The 22,304-nt window shown below is 34.7% G+C and overlaps 2 protein-coding genes across 2 annotated transcripts; both read left to right on the plus strand.

Moving 5' to 3' along the window:
- The first annotated feature begins 9,596 nt into the window (after positions 1–9,596).
- Positions 9,597–12,702, plus strand: LOC125656978 (uncharacterized). Its single transcript, XM_056143113.1, has one exon. The coding sequence runs from the start codon at positions 9,760–9,762 to the stop codon at positions 12,514–12,516; it is 2,757 nt and encodes a 918-aa protein (XP_055999088.1). The 5' UTR covers positions 9,597–9,759; the 3' UTR covers positions 12,517–12,702.
- Positions 12,703–15,468: 2,766 nt separating this feature from the next.
- LOC130047736 (keratocan-like) lies at positions 15,469–17,373 on the plus strand. Its single transcript, XM_056143114.1, has 2 exons — positions 15,469–15,524; positions 15,620–17,373. Exons 1-2 carry the CDS (start codon positions 15,504–15,506, stop codon positions 16,964–16,966), a joined length of 1,368 nt encoding a protein of 455 aa, XP_055999089.1. The 5' UTR covers positions 15,469–15,503; the 3' UTR covers positions 16,967–17,373.
- The last annotated feature ends 4,931 nt before the right edge of the window (positions 17,374–22,304 follow it).

Here is a 22,304-nt window from a genome sequence, read left to right on the forward strand (position 1 = left end):
CATGTGCGGCGTGTCAGCCTGTACACACTATCTACGTGTTATCGCTTGAGTAAATATATAGTTTTAAAGTTTGCTTTGACCTAGTTTATGTTGGGTAGTTTTACTAACATTTACGATTAGCAATATCCATTGGAGGGGGGGGGGATTTCATGCAGTAGACCTCCGTTTTGGTACTAAATACATATTTGTGTTTTGATATACTTTTTTCTGTTGTAGAATGAGTTGAGTGGAATAATGAACCTCCAGATGTCTATGTACACGTGTATGAATAAACTGTTGTACTCGCGCATGCGAGCTTATCCTATATTATGTGTTCGAGTTTTATTTCCTTAATGTTTTAGGATTTGTTCAATTAGTGCAGGGGCGGATCCAGAAAGTTTTGAAAGTGTGGGGTCTAGGCGCCCCAGCATATACTTTCCCCTTATGTACAAAGTCAGTTTACCGGTAGTTTCCCCCTGGGCGGGAAAACCGTCCTGGTATAGAATTTCCCCCTCCAGATTTCGTTTGTTATAGTTTAATGAAATAGATATGCGCTCATCAATATTACAATATTCATAAAACAAAGGAATATTTTTTGAGATGTTGAATCTGGGTTTACTCGCTGAAAACTTTGAAATGCATATTATAAATACAAGGTCTAGGTCAATATCATTAGGATTTTTCTTAAAAGGTCGACTAATAGATATACAATTAAAATATCTGAAAAGTAAAATATATGAACTGCACAAATAAAAGTAATTTGTTCTCGTTTATTTAAATTTAAAATTTAAAAAACATTAACATGCCAAGAAATTCTTAGCAAAATCTCCAGTATAGAAAAACCGTTATAAATCAGTGACCGCAATTAAGAGATAAGCGACGGCTATTATTAATCAACATGTAATATGGTCCTATTGAAGCCAACGAATTCAAGACCGGGCGGGATTTCTAGGCATGCTTCTCCCGAACTTCACTATTTCAAATGTTAGATACTAGTAAAAAACGATAAAGACTTGAAATGTCTGAATAAATTTTGATATACCATAACACGTTTTGAATAATTTCCTATCTTTTTAAAATACACAAAATCCTGCTCAAAACTAAAAAAATAAGAAGAAGAATTCCTGGGTCTAGATAAGCAAGAGAATTCTAGTAATAGAACTGCGAACGGATACATAGCTAAAATGTAAGAAGGGGGGGGGGGTAATGTCATGTAAGAGGAAATTCTATACTGGGACGGTTTTTCCTAGGGGGAAAATTGGGCCCGGGTTAATTCTTCCTCGGGGAAAATTCTATACCAGGCAGGCCCATATTTCCGGGGGAATATCTATCCCGGGCCCGTTTTTACGGAGGGAAAGTCTATGCGGGGGGGGGGGATTCTATGCTACAACACCGGCACTATAGTGAATTACAACAAGGATTATGAAAAAGAACTTCCTTCCAGTGATTTATACGTTCTGGGGGTATATAGGAATCACTGTCCGTCTGTTCGTCTGTCTGTGCAGATTCGTGTCCGGGCCATGACTTCTTTTCTTTGTTCTTTGACTTAGGCATACCATATTTGGCACACGGGTAGATCACTATGAAACGATGTGTCATGTACCTTCATGACCTCCATAGGACCTTGACCACAAGGTCAAAATTAAAGGTTTTTACAATGGATTCGTGTCAGGGCCATGACTTCTTTGTTCTTTGACATATGCATATCATATTTGACACATGAGTGTATCACCATGAGACGATGTGTCGAGTACCTTTATGACCTCTATATGACCTTGAACTTTGATCTCAAGGGCAAAATTGTTTATAGTGTTTTGACATAATCATATCATAAGACATGGGTGTAAAACCATGAGAATATGTGTCGTGTACATTCATGACCTCTTTATGATCTCAAGGTCAAAATTATAGGTTTATGCCATGAATTTGTGTTCGGACTATATCATCCATTTTCTTCTACAAAGGTATACCATATTTTTACACTCAGGAAAGAGGTAATTTATACATATTAACAACATCTTTTGGGAGATTGGGGTAAGGGGGGGGGGGGGTATTCTTAGTGAGCATTGCTCACAGTACATCTTGTTTCATAATGATGTGTTTGTTGTTATATGGCGGATCCAAAGGGGGTCCGGACCCCCAACCCCCCCCCTTTTTTTTTTTTTTTTTTTTTTTTGCCGCGGAACAAAAATTTAAGTTATTCAATTTTAACGAACTTTGAGTCTAAATGATATGAAAGGTGGATACTTGCAAGCTCCGGTCAGCTTAGTATATTCCGTTACACTACAACTCCAATATCATCGCTGCCACAGGCTTTCAGATATGAACCGTGTTGACGGCATTACGTCACAATTACAAAAGCGCGATAAATTATAAAGCTGATGTTTAGGGGGGGGGGGGGGGGAATTATGACATTCACAGCAAAACGTTTGTAAACGTGATCATTTAATTTCATTGTGCAGGTAATGGTTCCTTAATGTCGATATCGTTTTCCTTACATCCTATTAATAGATTATCAAGTCTTAGATTATCATTTTCTGTCAAATTTCTTCAAATAGATATTGATAGACCGTTATTAATAACGTACTATATAAATCAATGAAAGAGAAGGTAAGTAAAGCAAGTAGAATTGTAGAGTCAGATTATTTGATTCAGATAAATGCAATTTCGCTAGAATCAGATAAGAAAACGTCCATTCGTATTCATTTTAAAAGAATTTGATGCAGGTCTATTCCTTGTCGCTGTGTACACGATGTGGATTTTTAAAATCATAGTTTACGTTTTCATCTTTTGACGTAGCTGGTGCATATTTATGAAGATGGGCGTATAGGACAGTGGCGGATCCAGGAATTTCATAACGGGGGGGGGGGGGCAGTAGAAGGCTGGGGTTGCCTGGAAGCTTTGCACTGATGGGGGTGCAGGGGGCTTCCTGATATAGTGCAGATTCAAGTTTGTTCAAATCATGGCCCCCGGGTGTCAGATGGGGCCACAGGAGGGGATCAAAGTTTTACATACAAATATATAGGGAAAATCTTTAAAAATCTTCCTCTTAAGAACCATTTAGCCAGAAAAGCTGAGATTTATATGAAAGCTTCCTTATATAATGCAGATTCTAAATTGTTAAAATCATGGCCCCCGGGGGTCGGATGGGGCCACAATAGGGGGTCAAAGTTTTCCATACAAATATATAGGAACAATCTTTAAAAATCTTCTTCCCAGAACCACTAAGCCAGAAAAGCTGAGATTTATATGAAAGCTTTCTGATATAGTGCAGATTCAGGTTTGTTAAAATCATGCCCCCCTGGGGTAGGATGGGGCCACAATAGGGGATCAAAGTTTTACATACAAAGATATAGGGAAAATCTTTAAAAATCTTCTTCTCAAGAACCATTGGGCCAAAGAAGTTCACATTTACATGAAAGCTTTCTGACATAGTGTAGATTCAAGTTTGCAAAAACCATGGCCTCCAGGGGAAGGTTTGGGCCATAATAGGGACTACGGTTTTACATGCAAAAAAATATGGAAAATAATCTGATATGGACCAAGGTGACTCAGGTGAGCGATGTGGCCCATGGGCCTCTTGTTTAGATGTATTTTCTTACAGAATTGAACAAATTTAATTATTTCCAGAAAACATCTTTTTTTAAACATATAGAATCTTTCTGAAATTAAGGCCAATTAGAAAAGCAGGTTAACTTCAAGCAACAATTCATTTCTTATTTTATGAAGACCGTTTCTAATTAGACGGTAGGCGGCGTTGATAATTAACTTACATTTAGAAATTTGTGCACAGCGATATAAAGAAATTTACGTATATATTTGGTGCATATTTATGAAGATGGGCATATAGGAGGGGGGAGGGGGCAAACCTTTACTCAACATCCCAGATCGAAACAAACTAACATATGAAATTGAGATGTATTACAACTCACCATGCACCCAGTTCTACATATAGAATATTGCAAAATCAATAAACTAAGTTGCTTCATGCCAACAATTCTTGCAGAAATACATTGAATCTTTCAGCACCACACTTTTTCCGTCTACTTGTACTTAATTGACTTCATTACTTTTGTATATGGGACAATTTCACTTCAAAGTTTATATAAGAAATTAAAAAGTATCTTATGAAATATATGAATTTGATATGGAATTATTTTTAAGTCCCCTGTAAACTGGCATCCAACACCAAAATACCCCACTGTTTGAACAAATCAAAATTCACACCCTTACAGAGTATGCATAATTTGATATTGTACTGTAATCAATTTGTTCTTGGTATTTTCAATGATTCAGCAGGAAATAATTCTGAATCATAACTCTTTTCAGGGCCGTAACTTACATGGAGGCGGAGGAGGCAGCTGCCTCCTCCAACTTTTGAGCCAAAAAAATTAAAAATTTAAAGTTCATTAGAATTTATGTTGTTTCCAATAACTAAGAACATGATACCTCCCTTAAAAAGCATTCCAAATCTTTCTTTTAGAATGAGTTAGTCAAGTAACATCTTAGAAGGCCCTAGAATCAAGGATTTTGCACGAAACGTGTTCAGTGTGCATAAAATGTACTCAGCGTCTGGGGGCCTAGGCGGCCCTCAGACCCCCGCCTAATTTCCTGCCTCCTCCAAATTGAAGGTTAATTTACGGCCCTGCTTTTGTAGATAAACACTTGCCTTAGAAAATTTTAAATGAATATACAGTGTATATTACATATGTGTATTGCATATGTATTTTGTGTCCCTCAGTAAAATTCATAAAATTTAATAAAATGAACCCATATATGGCCCCATCATGTCCTCAAGAACCATGTTTTAAAACCCTATACAACAGTATTCACAGAGTTTTGTCATTTCTGTTCCTGTTGATCTACAGCAGATTTGAATGACCCATTCTATTTTGCATATATTTTTCCTTGAAAGGGGTCCGAGATCCCCCTTTAAAAATAAAACAAATTTGGTGAAAAGCTTACTTTGACCATTTGTCCCTACTACAGGTATAACCAAGAAAGTCAATATTCTATATGTACGGTATGTCATATATATCTATGCATATCCTCTTCATTAAATTTGCCTCCCATGAGGCTTTTTTTTTCAGTTATGTACTGTATGAGAACTACAGGTATCTATCAAACACATCTAAATGACACTTTCAGAAAATTTATCATGTTTTATTAGCAAACACTTCACATGTTTATCATTATTACACTATTGATAGCCTCCCTGTCATACATATATATATATATATAATATGTAACATTGGAAAGGATTTTTTGTCTCTTTCTCAGCTTTCAATCCCTGTATACTTCTTGCACATATTTGAAAACTGGCGAAAAATGACAATTTTTTTTCATATGTCAGGAACTGAAATGAAGAAAATTATTTGTTACATTCAAATGTTGTTTCAGAAATTCAGACAACTCAAAATTCAATAAACATGTATATATCAATAATGTACCACAGTGCAAAGCGATGACCTAGCCTGTGATACACAAATTTTAAGTTACATTGTTGCAGTAATAAATTCTAAAGCTTAAGTATATATTGCTACTCTCACTATTAATTTTGCTGATGTTGGCATGCATGAACATTCCTGAGAATTAAAGATTTACCTTAAAAAATCAACAATCATGATTTTTTACTGTTCTCATTTTAAATTAAACATTTCTATGTATTAAAGACAAGTACTAGTACCTCATTCCAATTAGTTTAATTCAAACTGGTGGAAATCCTTCACATTTTGTAATTCCTTGTCGTCGGTTACCCATGGATGCTTCCCATAAATTCTCTCCTTTCAGGCTTTGGCAGATTGTGGAAGCTGGTGTGGACTCAAAATCATGGTTTGCGATTGCGATGATGCAATTCCTACAAAAATATAAACCATGTCTTATTTGTATGCTCATAGTTTAGACATTTCTCATCCAATTTAAATAAAGCTGTGTGGTTCAATGTTGCAAAACTGCATTAATACAAATTTAATCTGAAAACAATCTGCAACACATTACATTTAATGATGATGTATACAATATGATGTTTACATCCGAAACAGGAAAATGTCTTGCATTGGTTTTAGCCAAATTTTCATTGGTTGACTTTAACTGCATCAATATGTAATGATTTATATTTATTACATCGTGGATTTTCAGTGATATTAGTGATGAGATTTCTGTGGTGAGAGTATATTTATCATTTTCTCTGCATGTTAACTTTGGGTCCTGTCATAATATAAATTCCAACATTTATTTATCATTGAAATTATTTCAATAATACATTAGTCATAGACCTTATATCTCACTTACAATTTATCTTAATTAATACTGGATTGTTAATTTGATTTTTTTTAAAAATGTCAGGTATTGAACTGCTACCTATATTAGACATGTCTTTTAATTAAGTTACACTGCATATGAATTTGTTTTCTTTGGATTTTCTTTCTTGATCCACTAATTATCTGTATTGGTGTGTAAACACAAGGTGTGAATCTAGTAAGGTGTACAAAGTTATATGTATGATTTAATCTAGACCATATCAGGTGTCCTTGATACACTCATATGACTTTTTAAAATCCTGTATCAGATCTATATCTTCACCATGTTCAACAGCATGACACAATTGATATTTATTTGAAAAATAAATTTTGAAAGTGCACCTCCACAATGTTAAATTGGGGGGAGGTGGGAGAGGAGGCATTTCTCATAAAAAAATGTTTCCATAAATCAACAGATTTATTGATATAAATCTGATTTACCTATAACCAAATTAGTGCGATATAGATCTAGTGATTGATATTAGTGATTCCTCAAGCACTTTTATTTTTAAAATAATTTCGAGATTGTTTTAAACACGAAAATAGGCTTTTAAAATATCTTCGATAGTCAATCTTTAATGCCTTTAGTATTTCACTGAAGATGTACGTACACTTAAACTTCATCAACAGGTATCATTCTCTATGGCACTACGGACAGCTTATTGTATGCACTGTTCATCAAGAAATTAGTTTCCTTTATAAAGGACAAGGTACGGGTTTAGCCAAAATCTGCCCTGAGAAGAAAATTCACCAAAATGCTAAATCTGGTATTTCAGAATGTACCATTTATGAAAATGACCACTGTTATTCTTTATCTACCATATAAGCTGTAATATATTCAACGGAAAACTCTATATTAAACTGACGACGTCACCATCAACTTTGACGTTAAGTTTGACGTAATAAACAAGAGTTCTCCCCAAGTGATGTTATGAGTAGCAAAACAAAAACTGTATCACACATAGAAGTATTAATTTTTAATCAATGCGACATTATAGGTTTTTTGTACTGATTTGACTGGGTAATAAATGGAATTGAAACCACATCAGATATGCCGCGCAGGGGCAAAAACTGCAGGTATTCGCAGAAAGCTTTTCTTGTGCGGAAATATAATGGTCCGAACATTTATATACTGGTAATAACGATTTCTTATTTATGTATCCAACTTCCTTTATTGTGGCGGATTTTAAGAAAAATCATGTTTATATTTATTAGAGCCTTGTGTACATTCGGGGGGGGGGGGGAAATGACGACATTAAAGGTGGCTCAAATTCAAATCACTGAATTTTATGCGAAGTTTGGGTTATCACCAATGTAATTCTTCACGAAATGGAAGAATGGAATTCATCGGTATTTGTTTTTAATTGGTATACGCAATATTCCATGAACCTTGATGATAAAACATCATAAATGTATATTGTCAATATTAAATGCGTGGTATTTGGAGCAAAATATCATTTCATAGATATACTCGGAAAAAAAACCTTATTTGGAACTCACTGTTTCTGAAGAAGAAAAAACCGCTGAACGAGATTTTATAAATATTCATAAATCAGCAAATAAGAATGTGCTGCTTTATTAGACCTTTCAAAAAGGAGAAATGAAACATTTACATGTAGTATGTATGAAATGAAATATTTAGTATGTATGAAATGAAACATTTAGTATGTATATCCTAATGAAATATTTAGTGTATATATCTTAATGAAACATTTAGTATGCATATCCTAATGAAATATTTAGTGTATATATCTTAATGAAACATTTAGTATGCATATCCTAATGAAGCATTTAGTGTGTATATCTAATGAAACATTTAGTATGTATATCTAATGAAACATTTAGTGTGTATATCTTAATGAAACATTTAGTATGTATATCTAATGAAACAATTAGTATGTATATCTAATGAAACATTTAGTGTGTATATCTAATGAAACATTTAGTATGTATATCTAATGAAACATTTAGTGTGTATATCTTAATGAAACATTTAGTATGTATATCTAATGAAACAATTAGTATGTATATCTAATGAAACATTTAGTGTGTATATCTAATGAAACATTTAGTATGTATATCTAATGAAACATTTAGTGTGTATATCTAATGAAACATTTAGTATGTATATCTAATGAAACATTTAGTATGTATATCCAATGAAACATTTAGTATGTATATCTAATGAAACATTTAGTGTGTATATCCTAAAGAAACATACGGTATACACAGGATTCCTTGTAATATGCAAATGCATTTCGGTTTTCATGAATTTTTGTTTGTAAAGCTGTACTATTCAATATAAATCGCCTTCACGCGCTCTTATGTAAAACTTATACGGTACCAATTTTGATGCACCAGATGCGCATTTCGACAAATTATGTCTCTTCAGTGATGCTCAACTGAAATGTTTGAAATCCGGAATAAATATGAAGTTTTAGAGCTATTATAGGCAAAAACAGTGCGCCAAAAAATTGGAGTCAAATTCGACTAAGGATAAAAGCTATGCCTGAGAGAGATAATCTTTAATTTTTAAATGAATTTCTACTATATTATACTAATATAATCATAATTTTTTAATCATATTTCTTCCAGGAAATGCATTAATGCATACTCAACGGAAGTCGCCCTACTTACACCACTATTGTTTCGTGCAATACATAATAAGTATAGTTCATTCTAATTAAAAAATCTAAAGTTAACATATGCTTCTTTTACATTCACTTTTCGTTATTTTCACTTTTATTAATTTTTAGTTCCCTACAGACGGAGTCGAAGAGAACTTTAGGTTTACACTCTGTCCATCCGTCCATCCATCTGTCAGTCCGACAAATCAGTTTCCTGTACCTTTTTGGTATTGGTTGCAGACATTCGCTTAATATTTGGCACCTGATCCCACCTCTGGTGTGTCCAGGGGTGCGTGTTTGCCCGACTATCTCTTTTGTATGGCTTAAAGGAGTTATGAGATTGTTCACTGTTCTTTATCTTCACCTTTCATTTAGTACATTGCTTGATATTTGCTAAGTTATGGCCCTTGGACTTAGAAAATAAACGCAAATACTCAGTTTTTGCTACTTGTAACATAATGGAGCATTGAATTTTAATTTGTGATAGATGGCTTTTATTTTATGGGACCTGGTTGTTCTTACTCATAAATTGTTAAAATATGGTTATTCGTGCAGAATATTACGCAGACGACTTGACTTTGGACCGCTAGGGATCGTGTTTTGTGATGCAATACTTATTTGTTCAATAATTAGGCACTTGAACATGACAATTCATGCTATTTTTATGAAAACTATACTTCCTTAAACTTTCTGAAAGTATGTACATCACCCTTTCCGTTTAAATAGCTGCTTTATGTATACAACTTTCATTGTTATTTGATATGCGGAGATAAAAGATGTTTTAAATATCTCTATCCTAACGAGTCATATATTCCATGAAAATTAACATTTAAGTGTTCAGACTAAACATAAGAATGGAGTTGTTCGTGTTTGTATTTTTAGTCTTCATTTTCCAACCAACCCTGAGTCTTTCCGGGAATTATTCTGAGGATCAGATGACAGTTATCTTTACTAATTCGTCATCTTTGAATAAAGAATCCCTGGTGACTTTCTCCAGAAACTGCAGTGTGACGCCAGTGTCTGAAATGCTAAGACACGACATCAAAGAACTTCTAGACGCCGGAACCAAACTTATCATCTATGAACTGAAGTTTCGAAACCATTCCGGAAAGATTCCAGGACAATCGGAATCTGACATTTACAAACCTTTTCTTTGGGAAAGAAGTACCGGTCGGCATGGCCAAGGACTTTTATTTTTGAAGACGGCTTTCGAAATACTTTCACTTTCGACACTGAGTTACGGCACTGAAAATATGAAAGTAGAATTACAGGAAGAACCAATAGGATGCTTATTACAAAGGGATATAAAGGAATTGGAGAAAGGTCTTCGACATATTTTACTAAATGATTTCAAAGAAATCTCACCAGACGGAGCTGGTGGTAGTCTTAGTGACAATGAACATGTCTGCAACATGCACATCAAAAATGTAAACAACAGAGCTGTTTTCTACCATGTGTGTTGTTCTAAAACTCCTAAAGGTTATTTTGTATGTAGAGAACTTGTGAAAGACATATGGGTCCATCTTTTATTCTACTGCATATATTTTATCAACTTCCTTGTCATTATGTTCTGTCCCTATCTCATACCAAAGGCTTGGTATCACGACAAGTACAAAACTTTGAAGTACGAATTCAACTGTGATAATCCAATCCAAATCAGGGTAAAGAAAATTTACCGAAAGAACCCACCGCCCACAGCCGAAAATATTGTGAACATTGACGATCTGTCGCTAATGAAGGCGTTTAAGGAACAGTTGGATGAGATGGATGAAGATAATGTTTATGCACTCACTCTTTCAAAGATACATCTCAACGTTAAGCATGAGCGTTTAATTCCTCCAAACGACGTTCCAGTTGGAATTATCAGATCCATTTACGATTCGTTTTTTCGTTGTCAAATCCGGGAAAGGGATTCTTTGAAACCATGTTGCAACCGTAGTATATTTGAAGCTATCACACGAACTTCGTTGGTCATCAAACATTTTAAGTGGTATCAATGTTTACAAAAACTTATGTTCATTATTTCATGCATTGTGGTCATCATTCCATGGATTTTCAGAATAGCAATTTTCTATCGGTATGAAGACAGAGAACACGATGATAAGGACGATGCTGCACGTGACCGGAAGTTAACATTGCACTTTGCTTACTTTCCCGGCAGCATGCTGAGTTTCTTAACTCCTGTGCATGGCGTCTTCGTATTCTGCTACGCTATACTGGTAGCAGACAGTGTTTTACTTGGACTTCTAGAATTGATAAGTTCAGAACTGAAACAAAACATTGAAATTGTTCTTCGAAAGTGCTTCCGAGACATGCATGAATCTTCGTATTCGAGATCATTCGGATGGGCTATAAGAACTTTGCTTTATCCATTCAAGGAATATGGCGTTTTCGCCTTTTTCATCGTCGGAATATACTGGCTGTTCGTTTTACCAGTTATCACCATAGGTCTAGCATTTTATTGCGTACCAACACTTAACATCGTGTTGCGATTACTGTGTCATCTGATCATTGTGGTCTTCCCAAATTTCAAATGTGTATCCAGATTGAAAGAGAAAATCAGCGTAGTTGGCCTTCTCAGAAGAGAAACTATTGCTCGCCTGTCTACAAAATCAAGTGGTGGCTTTCGTACTGTACAGTTAGTAACCATTTTATTGAGCATATTGGCTTTGATGTCCTGTGTAATTTTAGTTGTCGAAGTCATTGTTTTCTTCGTTGAGATGATAGTCTATACCTTGATTGGTGTCATTCTCAATGCTTCTCAAACTCTGAAATACATTTCCTTACTTTTCATGTTGTCGTTGTATGCTCGAGACTGTTTTGGTAGCGTTACTCAGAAATATCAAACTTTTAATCAAGCCATTCACAAGGCGCTTCTCGGAAGAGCGAAAGAACAGGTAGACAAGGTGGCATGGCAGACGGAAGATAGACAGCCAAACACTGCCTTCCAGATCAGCGTTGATGACCATAACGACCAGGTTATATCGATGGATTCCTTTCCTCATATGTGTAGTGGCGTCCTGAAATGGAGTGTTCCACGCGTTCTGTTATTTTTAGATAATCGCGACAAACCGTACATTACTCGAACATTTTTTTTCAAATCCGCCTACATTGATCACGTGGGTTGTCCTGGAAGTCTATACAAAAACTTAGTGAGTGCCTTGCGTCAGTTTTTGACAATTATTCTATTTCTTTTGTTTGTTATAATTGTTGTAATGGCCTTTGGAAACGACTACTCAGTTTCTGGTGTTAATCAAATGCTAGCCACACTCGCTGGAGGTTTTCTACCATGGGTTTTCCGCAATGTTCTCTTCAAGCCTCCCGCTGACGTGGAGGTAGACACCTCTAGTCTGAGCTTCCAAAATCTCTTTGATAACGTGATCAAGAATTACAGACAGAACTGGCCGGTAGCTGATATTATTGCAGATTCAAAGCAACCTGAAAGTCAAGATGTAGAAACAATGGTAAATTCTTCTGCTGAAGGATCTTCTCCTTGTGAGGAAACTGGAAGTGTCACCAAGTTAAACGAGGTGCATGAGAGGAGAAACAACATATTGATTGTGAACATGTCAACCAGGGTAAAATCTGAACGTGACATAACAGACGTTTGATGGCTAAATCTCTCCATTTCAATTGACATTACAAGTATATTATGTTTGATATTGAGGGTCTTTTTATGAAACATCTCAAATGCCCTCATTGAGATATTTTCCGTGTCCTATGGCGATATCGATGAGTTCATAGTTGCTGTATATATGTTGACGTACATAAATTGTCATCCATTATCCCCTTTTCCTTGTCTTCTACATATACTTGTTTATATTCATGTTGTACACATATACACTTGTTTATATTCATGTTGTACATACACACTTGTTTATATTCATGTTGTACACATACACACTTGTTTATATTCATGTTGTACATATATACACTTGTTTATATTCATGTTGTACACATACACACTTGTTTATATTGATGTTGTACACATATACACTTGTTTATATTCATGTTGTACACATACACTTGTTTATATTCATGTGGTACACATATACACTTGTTTATATTCATGTTGTACATACACACTTGTTTATATTCATGTGGTACACATATACACTTGTTTATATTCATGTTGTACACATACATACTTGTTTATATTCATGTTGTACACATATACACTTGTTTATATTCATGTTGTACACATACACACTTGTTTATATTCATGTTGTACACATATACACTTGTTTATATTCATGTTGTACACATACACACTTGTTTATATTGATGTTGTACACATATACACTTGTTTATATTCATGTTGTACACATACACACTTGTTTATATTCATGTTGTACTAAAAAAGAACTTTAGATTATCTAGTTGGAAATATGGATGAATACGTGTACATATTGGGTGTACAATTGACATGTTTATATCTTGTGGTGTTTGTGTAGTAGCATCTGTATTTGACGCACAAATCCAATGCATTTTATTTGCTCTTCGTGTTGTGTGAGATAGTTGTCGAAATAATGAAACTTTGTCATATACAGTTAATTTATCTCAAGGGGTTAAACTCTGAAAAATTATATTTAATCTGAAATTTTATAAATGTATTCAACAGTTTTATATGAAATAAACACATGTCGAAGTTTCATTGGCGAATGAATATTTAAATATTATATATTAAATGTCACAAAGGTCAACTCCATTGAAATATGAAAGAATGTTAAAGTCTTGCAAATACAAATGTGCATTCAGAGAGAGAGAGAGAGAGAGAGAGAGAGAGAGAGAGAGAGAGAGAGAGAGAGAGAGAGAGAGAGACAGACAGACAGACAGACAGACAGACAGATAGACAGATGCAGGACGTGTGTATTTTGAATTCTTCGTGTTTCTGTTTAGGTGGTAGTTTTCATATACTGGTAACTGCGGTAAAGCAAACAACATGATAATTGTACATATTCGAACAGTGCGTGGCCGGGAAATCTAGCAGAGAGGGAAAAGTATACTAGTTTTTGTGCATGAGATAAATACTAAATTAAGGCAATACCAACCACCCAACTCCATGATTCGGGGCAAACTACTGCATGGGAGGGGGTATTATACAATGTTTGCTTCATATGGTGTTAAATTGCTACATGAATAAAGGATTCATTTGAGCATATAGCATGAATGGAAAAATTGACAATTCTCACATTCTGTTCATTCAGTAACAGTAATAACGAACTGTACCTGTCATACTTTTGACTTTTGGTTGTTGTATGTTTTTTTTTTTTTAGAAATATCAGTATTTCGTACACGCTTCACGAATGCCATTTCGGAAGATTTTCGTTTCACTAACTTTCATTCTGAAATTGTAACATAATTAAACTAAGAATTGCTACGATAGTAAATGTTCATAATGCTTTATGATTAAAAGTATTCGTACCAAACACAGAGCGAGCGATTCGTGCTGAAAACGTGAGCAGTGTTTGTCTCTCAGAATGTATGCGTTCGATGCAGTGACATGGTGTTCATTGTCTAAAGTATAAATGTGACGTGTCATTTATGTCTGTTTAAAATCGAAATCTTTAGAAATGTTGGTGATTGAAATAGATTACAAAAACAAAAGCAGTTCAAAAGATATAGGTCTCCAGTTTTAAAATCTCGGAAGAAATCATGACTCACTTTAAGCAAAGAGGGATAACTTTCGTTCCAATTCTAATAATTTCGTTCCAGTTTGTACGATGTTAATTAGAATCTCAGGTGTCAATCAAGCACAGCAATACCTTATTCTGTAATCAGTTTACCAATGGTTTCATTGATTGAGAGTGTGTGTAATTTCCCTACTACATGTATATACATCAGATGTTTGTTAAACATTTCTGTCTCAAACCATGTATGACATTACCTACATTATATATAATTGGAGCGTCCCAAGAAAACTATGTGCTACCTGTATTTAGTTTTAAAATCTATAAAGAATTGCATTTCTATACATTTATTACTATTTACATAGATATTCGTTGTAATGTAAAACTTAAAAATCGGAAATAACAATGACGTTTTAGAGCTACTATAGGCAAAAACAGTGTGCCAAAAGAGTGGAGTCAAATTCGTTGAAGGATAAGAGCTATGCGTGAGGGAGATAATCCTTAATTTTGAAATGAATTTCTAAATGTTATAACAGCAATTAAATATACATCCGTATGTTCAAGCTAGTAACGAAGTACTTAGCTACTGGGCTGTAGAGACCCTCGGGGACTAACAGTTCACCATCAGAGGCCTCGACCCAGGGGTCATAATGTAAAACTTATACGGTACCAATTTAATGTAATGTAATGACAATAGCCTCACACCACCCAATCTGTGAGAGGAAGCTTGTATGCCTGAGATCAGTGGAAGCCTTTCTCCTACTTAATGAGACACTCCTCTGTATACATGTCCATAACCATCCTGTTCTTTCTACCGGTGTATAACCATGATGAACAAACACCTGTCATTTATCTCTCGTTATATGTAAACATACGACTTTTGGAGGAATGACAATTTTCCCGATCCTTATCATTTCTTATTATCTATACATGTGTACATTTTTATAAACGTACCGAAGTAAGAAATCATGGCTGGACATTTTCAGTCAGTAAGTGGATTTCTATCATACTTTTCGATATTAGCACGCCTCCATATAGCCAAGTCTTTTGACATCAAATTTGAAAAACTACTTCCTACTTTCAGGTGGTAACCACAACACTGCTCGTATTAGTAAGCTCTGGAGATAGAGAGGTTTCTGCCGATTGTCCTTTGCCGTTACCCTGCGAGTGTAATGGAAATCAACAGATAGTATATTGTAGCAACAAAAACCTATCCTCACTCCCACCCATTCAAAAGTGTGAAGGACAATGGACGTTTTTTCTAGATGGTAATGGGATTGAGACAATATCTGATCATTATTTTTATGGTGTCGCGGTCAATTTTCTTAGTTTAGAAAACAATGCGATTCACTTAATCGGTGAAAATGCTTTCAATGGGAGCGAGGACACATTAAATTATTTTCATCTTGAAAACAACAAACTGTCAGAGTTACCAGTCGCGATTGGAAAGCTTCGGCAATTAACTGCCATTTCTATTCAGGGGAATCCCCTGACTGATTTGTCAGAGAGTGTGGTGAAAAATTTATCCTCTTCCCTTCAGTTGATTAGTTTGGGGTCCAAGTCCATGACAAGATGGCCAAAGAACATGGACCTTCTCCCAAATTTATTTTCAATTGATTTATATGACGTACAATTTCCAGAGCTCCCCGACGATGCATTTTCCTTGTACCACAAGAATCTGACATTTCTTAACTTTTACAATACTGGGTTAACAAAACTACCAACCTCCATCAATGACTGCAGGAAAATTTCTACGATGACATTTCAAAGAAATAAGAAATTGTCAGCTAATGCCATTACGGAATCTGTTACCCATGGTTTCCCCTACCTAACATCGATAACATTCCAGGACAACGGGTTAACAACTCTTCCATCCATCTTTTCAAAATCAAATCACATAGGAAGAATTTCTGTTGATAATGAGCCAATAGAATATCTTCGCGATGACACCTTTCCACCCCACTTGAGCAATTATTTGCACTATCTGCCAATCAATGGCACACAACTTACCCACGTGCCTCCAGTTTTGTCAAACTTAGACTCCCTAACAAGCCTAGTCATCACCAGCAGCCAGATTTCTGAGATTCAATACGAGGATTGCAATAAACTGTTTAACATAGGAACACTTTTCCTGAGTTATAACCCGTTGTCTCAGATCTCTGAAAATGCGTTTCTTAACAATAAACAACTTGGTTTCATAGTTTTGGATAACACCAATCTAACGTCAGTTCCAAAAGCACTTCTGAAAGCAGAGTCGCTACAAACTGTGGATATGACGTCATGTCCGGTGGAATGCTCCTGCGCGAATCTTGGCTGGATGAAGTCGTGGAAGTCCATCCCTACATTTTATGGAACATGCATTAATCTGAATGGGACAAGTTTAATGAGCTACATACAGAAAGAAATTCCGCATTGCCCAGATAGCATTTAAATCTCTTTTATCATTTTCTACATAATTCGCAGGGAACTTTGTAATTTCCAATGAATCTATAAAGAATGCGAGACAGAGAATTCTGGTACATGTTTTGAATGCATCCTCATCTACAAACTGTTCTTTACATTTCATGTACACTTATCAGATTTAGTATGTTATGCATTGTTTAAAATCTTTATCATGATATCGTATATATATATATATATGAAGAAGAGGCAATACTTAGAACTAGATAGCATGCCTAGGTGTCTAGTAAGAGGACAGACGAACCTATTTATATATGATTCATTATATATTACCCGATACAAAGTAGATTTAGAGTAGAGCATGCCTAGGTGTCTAGTAAGAAGACAGATGAACCTATTTATATATGATTCATTATATATTACCCGATACAGAGTAGATTTAGAGTAGATCATGCCTAGGTGTCTAGTAAGAGGACAGATGCATTAATAAATCAGGTTTGAAATGATTTATCTGACAATTCTTTGACTGCTATCGATATTCTGGAGTTTAATCACCTACTTCCAGTCGTACTGAGTTTAGCCTTGTCTGATACACTATGTTTTATATGTAAAACTTATTCGGTACCAATTTTGATGCACCAGATGCGCATTTCGACAAATAATGTCTCTTCAGTGATGCTCAACCGAAATGTTTGAAATCCGAAATAACTATGAAGCTTTAGAGCTAAATATAGCCGAAAACAGCGTGCCAAAAAAGTGGAGCCAAATTCGTCCAATATCATGTTTTGAAATAAATATAATATTAAGTAATTACTATAATGATGATATATTTTATTTTAGTTTTTATTATTTTCCTTCTTCTATTTTAGCGAAGTCAAACTATTCATTATAACGACTATATACTTCGTGAGACGTCACTTTAAACAAGACTGTCAAGACTCCTGTAACATCAACGAATTTTTCAATACCTGCGCCGGTATAGAAGTTGATCATACGCCACACATGTTCTTGCATACCAAATGAATTAAGAAACATAAGTACCATATATAAATTTGATAAAGATGGCTGACAGTGTACCTAGCACATTCACATCTGGATTTGAAAGTACATATTTTTAAATATAGATAATTGGTTTATTGGTAAGATGATAATTGCGATAGCTGTATTTTTCAAACCGTACCGACATTTTTGATCAGCTTATGGTTTTTATGCTTTTTACCCCGTATTGGAAAGAGAGAAAACAAACAAGAGAAAACGAAAAATTTAAACATCCCCCCTGTCTCCATTTCTTTTATGAAGGGATAAAGGATCTGTAAGTCAGATGTCCCTTTCAATAGGCCTCGGGTCGCTGTTTTCTATCAACATGCATGTTTAAATTTACATCCTTGGTTATCTGCTATAGAAGGTTTTCAAGAAGAGGTTACTTCTGTGGTTCAGTAAAGAATTAGAACAAAAAGAAATAGTTCTACTCATATTTTTATTCATTATCTCATTTGTGTTTATGTATTTTTGTTTTGGGTTCAGAGAGCCTCTTAAATTTTCTTCTTTATTGGAACAATTGTTTGAAAATGAAATGTTTCACAAATTGTTAATTAGTGGCCCCAGTTTGAAATTATGGTTATGAATTGCTGAAATAAATGAAATGTCACGAGAATGAAAAAAAACCAGGTTTCTATTGATGACATAAACGTATGTTTTCGCCCATCTGATTAACTTTAGCTAATATCACGCATTGCTTTTAAAATATTAGATTTCTGCATTATTGTACGTATACATCCATGTTTTTATTTACACATTGAATGCGTTGTATGCTGTATATCCAACGCTATCTCTATTTTTTGCCTTTTTTTAAAATCAATATTTGTTCTGAATAAAAATGATATCCGCCTTTCCTCACCTGAAGTCCATGTCCTATCATTAATTGGCCCTGATGACATCTCAAAGAATCGACGTGACAGAAAGCAAGCGAAGGCTAGCATTATCCCGAGGTTTAGATAAATTATCTCTAATACGTGAAACAATTACAATCATTTCCTTTCACTGATCCGCGCCCGGTTTTTTTGTTTTTTTGGTTTTTTTTTCCTTACATGGAAATTATATTAGACACAGTGTAATATTAGAAATGCGTTTTAATTACAAATATCTATGATCTAACATTTGTACCATCTAAAATATACAACAGCCGGGTAAAATATATTGTCTTCATATATATATACAATATCATGATAAAGATTTTAAACAATGCATAACATACTAAATCTGATATGCCCTGGGTCGAGGCCTCTGCTGGTGGACTGTTAGTCCCCGAGGGTCTCTACAGCCCAGTAGCTAAGTACTTCGTTACTAGCTTGAAAATACGGATGTATATTTAATTGCTGTTATAAAATTTAGAAATTCATTTCAAAATTAAGGATTATCTCCCTCATGCATAGCTCTTATCCTTGGACGAATTTGGCTCCACTTTTTTTGGCACGCTGTTTTTGGCTATATTTAGCTCTAAAACTTCATAGTTGAGCATCACTGAAGAGACATTTTTTGTCGAAATGCGCATCTGGTGCATCAAAATTGGTACCGTATAAGTTTTACATATATGATCTAACATTTGTACCATCTAAAATATACAACAGCCGGGTAAAATATAATGTCACATTCACCACCGTGTTGGCCTTTACTTTGACGAGTTACTGTATATATTTCAATATTACTTATTTCACGATTATGTATTGCTGTTGTGTGATGAAACTTCACGTCATCAATTATTTTGTAATTAAAGGAAAAATTAAAACTGAGACTGACTCTAGAAATTCGGACCGTCAGCATTTACTGTTTTGATTCGCATAAACACCGAGGGTTGGGCCCATATGTTTACATAGTGGTAGAAATTTCTAGCTTAATTGATAATTTAAGGCATTAATATATAATTTGTTTGTATAATGGGGGCATGAAGACCTATCCTCATTAACAAAAACTTTATATTTTCCCGTATTTGTAATTTTCACATTTTCTATATGTAAAGTTGAAAAGATCACTCTCGAGTTACTGCTTGATATTAACAGTTATAAATGTCAAGGGTTTTATTATGTCAAAATAACATCCATCGACATCACTTCCATGCACAGACCAGCTGATCGACATGACAATTCAACGAAAGACAACTCGTATACTACTCGTAATTTACAACTAACTGGTCAGGTATTGCATTGAAAAAATAACATTTTGTGAATATTTTATTTTGTCGTTTTATCGTCCATTGTTTCTGAAATAGACAAAGATTTTGCATTGGTCCATTTCAGAGAGGGAAAGAAAAACCTGCATTGAAATATTATTTGTATACATAATCAAGGACGCACTAGACGTTTCTGACATTATCCCTGAAGTTATTGATATGGAGACTTCTTGTATGATTTTAAACATTGATTCACGTTTTTTATTGTAGTAATATTATCACACTCAATATATCGGCCTGGTTACCTTAGTTATTAGATCCCCTAGCCAGTGCTTAATGCAAGGGTTCCGGGTTCGATACCCCATTCTCCTAATATATTTTCTTTCTTTCTTTGCTACAATAATGTCAATTTATACAAGACTTTACATTTTTATTTGCAACAATATTCAACTATCAAAATATGCTAAATCTACAACCAATATGGCATTATACCCCAATCTTTTGTAGAAAAGATGTATAATGCATATAAATTGAACGTGAAATGTCACGATTAATTTTATATTATTAAGAAACGTAGCGTATTTTCTCAAAATCGTATTCAAAAACACACTGGAGATGTGAACATCCGGATTGTGTTATAACACTGCAGATTGAATTACGAAAGCTAGGCATTATCATGCACCCAATCCTGTGGATAATGAAGTGAGTTATTTTCGAAAGTCATGCACATAATTCAAATAAAAAAAATAATAATATTTATAGATCATTGCACAATGTTCTGAATCTTCCCGGTATTGTTGGAGTGTCTCGTCCTCATACTCAGAATTTTGTAAACCTTCTTTTGAGTCCCACACTGAAATACTTAATGATATTGCTTCTACGCAGTCAGTCACCTTCAAAAAAAAGATCTTGTTAGAAAGAAAAGAATTTATACGATTGTCAATTTCTTTAACAATGAGACATCCTTTGATATATGGACGGCATATACAACGTGTTGAAAATAAAGGGTTGGATATGTTTTGTGTCCTTACATGTATCATAATTTGAATGTTGACGAGTGTGTACCACGTTGTTATATACAAGTTGTCAGATTCTATGTCATGTTTTGTAGAGGAGTCCAACTGTCAATTAGAAGGTTTGTCAAAAAAACCCAGTGTCGATGAATTATTTGTCGATGAGTGATCAGGAACCACGAAATAACACATATGACCGGTCGACAGTGAAATGACCTGGGATCTGTTATTGTCATACTCTTAATTTTGTATTCTTTATATCATTGCTTTTAGATTGATGTACGTTATTTTTATTTTTCATAGGTCGCAACAACAATCAACAAACATCTGCCGAACAATACAATATTGTAAAGATTATATCCTCATTCTCGAGGGAAAACTCTTGTATTAAGAATGTATGATGAATTTGGGATATTTGAAAAGAATAGAGACGGTTCATATTGCCGTAAGTTATAAATAGTATTGGCAAATGTGTAGTATTGCCCAGTGATGTGTCGCCCTAAACTTTATTTTTTTTTATAGTTTCTCCCTCTCTCTCTCTCTCTCTCTCTCTCTCTCTCTCTCTCTCTCTCTCTCTCTCTCTCTTATACATTGATTTAGGCATTGTTGTGTATACCGGAACTGTCACGACCTGTTTTAACATTTAGGTCTTTCTCGGCCGGGATTCAAAACCCAACTTTCCGCATGCTGAGTGAACGCTCTACCTTAAGACCACAGAAAATTCATAGGATGAGGTGAATACTCCAAGTGAAGCTAGCAGTAACAAGAAAATAAGAACAACAAAATCTATTTGTAACAAGAGATTCAGGCTCAAAGGATACCCATTTGGAGAGTTTAGAAAAGTGATGAATTTTTGTTTATGCTCTATACATTCTTCGGTTTGTATGAAGCTTATTAAACGAAAAATCAGATAGGTTTTCATCTGACTTTTTGCCATGTGTACTCTGAAATAACTTTCAAATTTAAAGTTGTTTACGACATTATTTCCACACCCTTCCATACCATGCAATAACTTATAGAATGTGAACTTTATAGCCACGCCTATTCATATGACAGACATATACTAGTATGGGGAATTACTTGTTTTTAGTCATCAAAGAAAATACACCGTATCAATGCCACAATGTAATGTACGGAAGATAGATGATGTAAACACTGACAGCAGGTAATAAACGTACGCTTTTACAGTC

Source organism: Ostrea edulis, chromosome 7, assembly GCF_947568905.1.
Source record: "Ostrea edulis chromosome 7, xbOstEdul1.1, whole genome shotgun sequence".
Classification (NCBI taxonomy): Eukaryota; Metazoa; Mollusca; class Bivalvia; order Ostreida; family Ostreidae; genus Ostrea; species Ostrea edulis.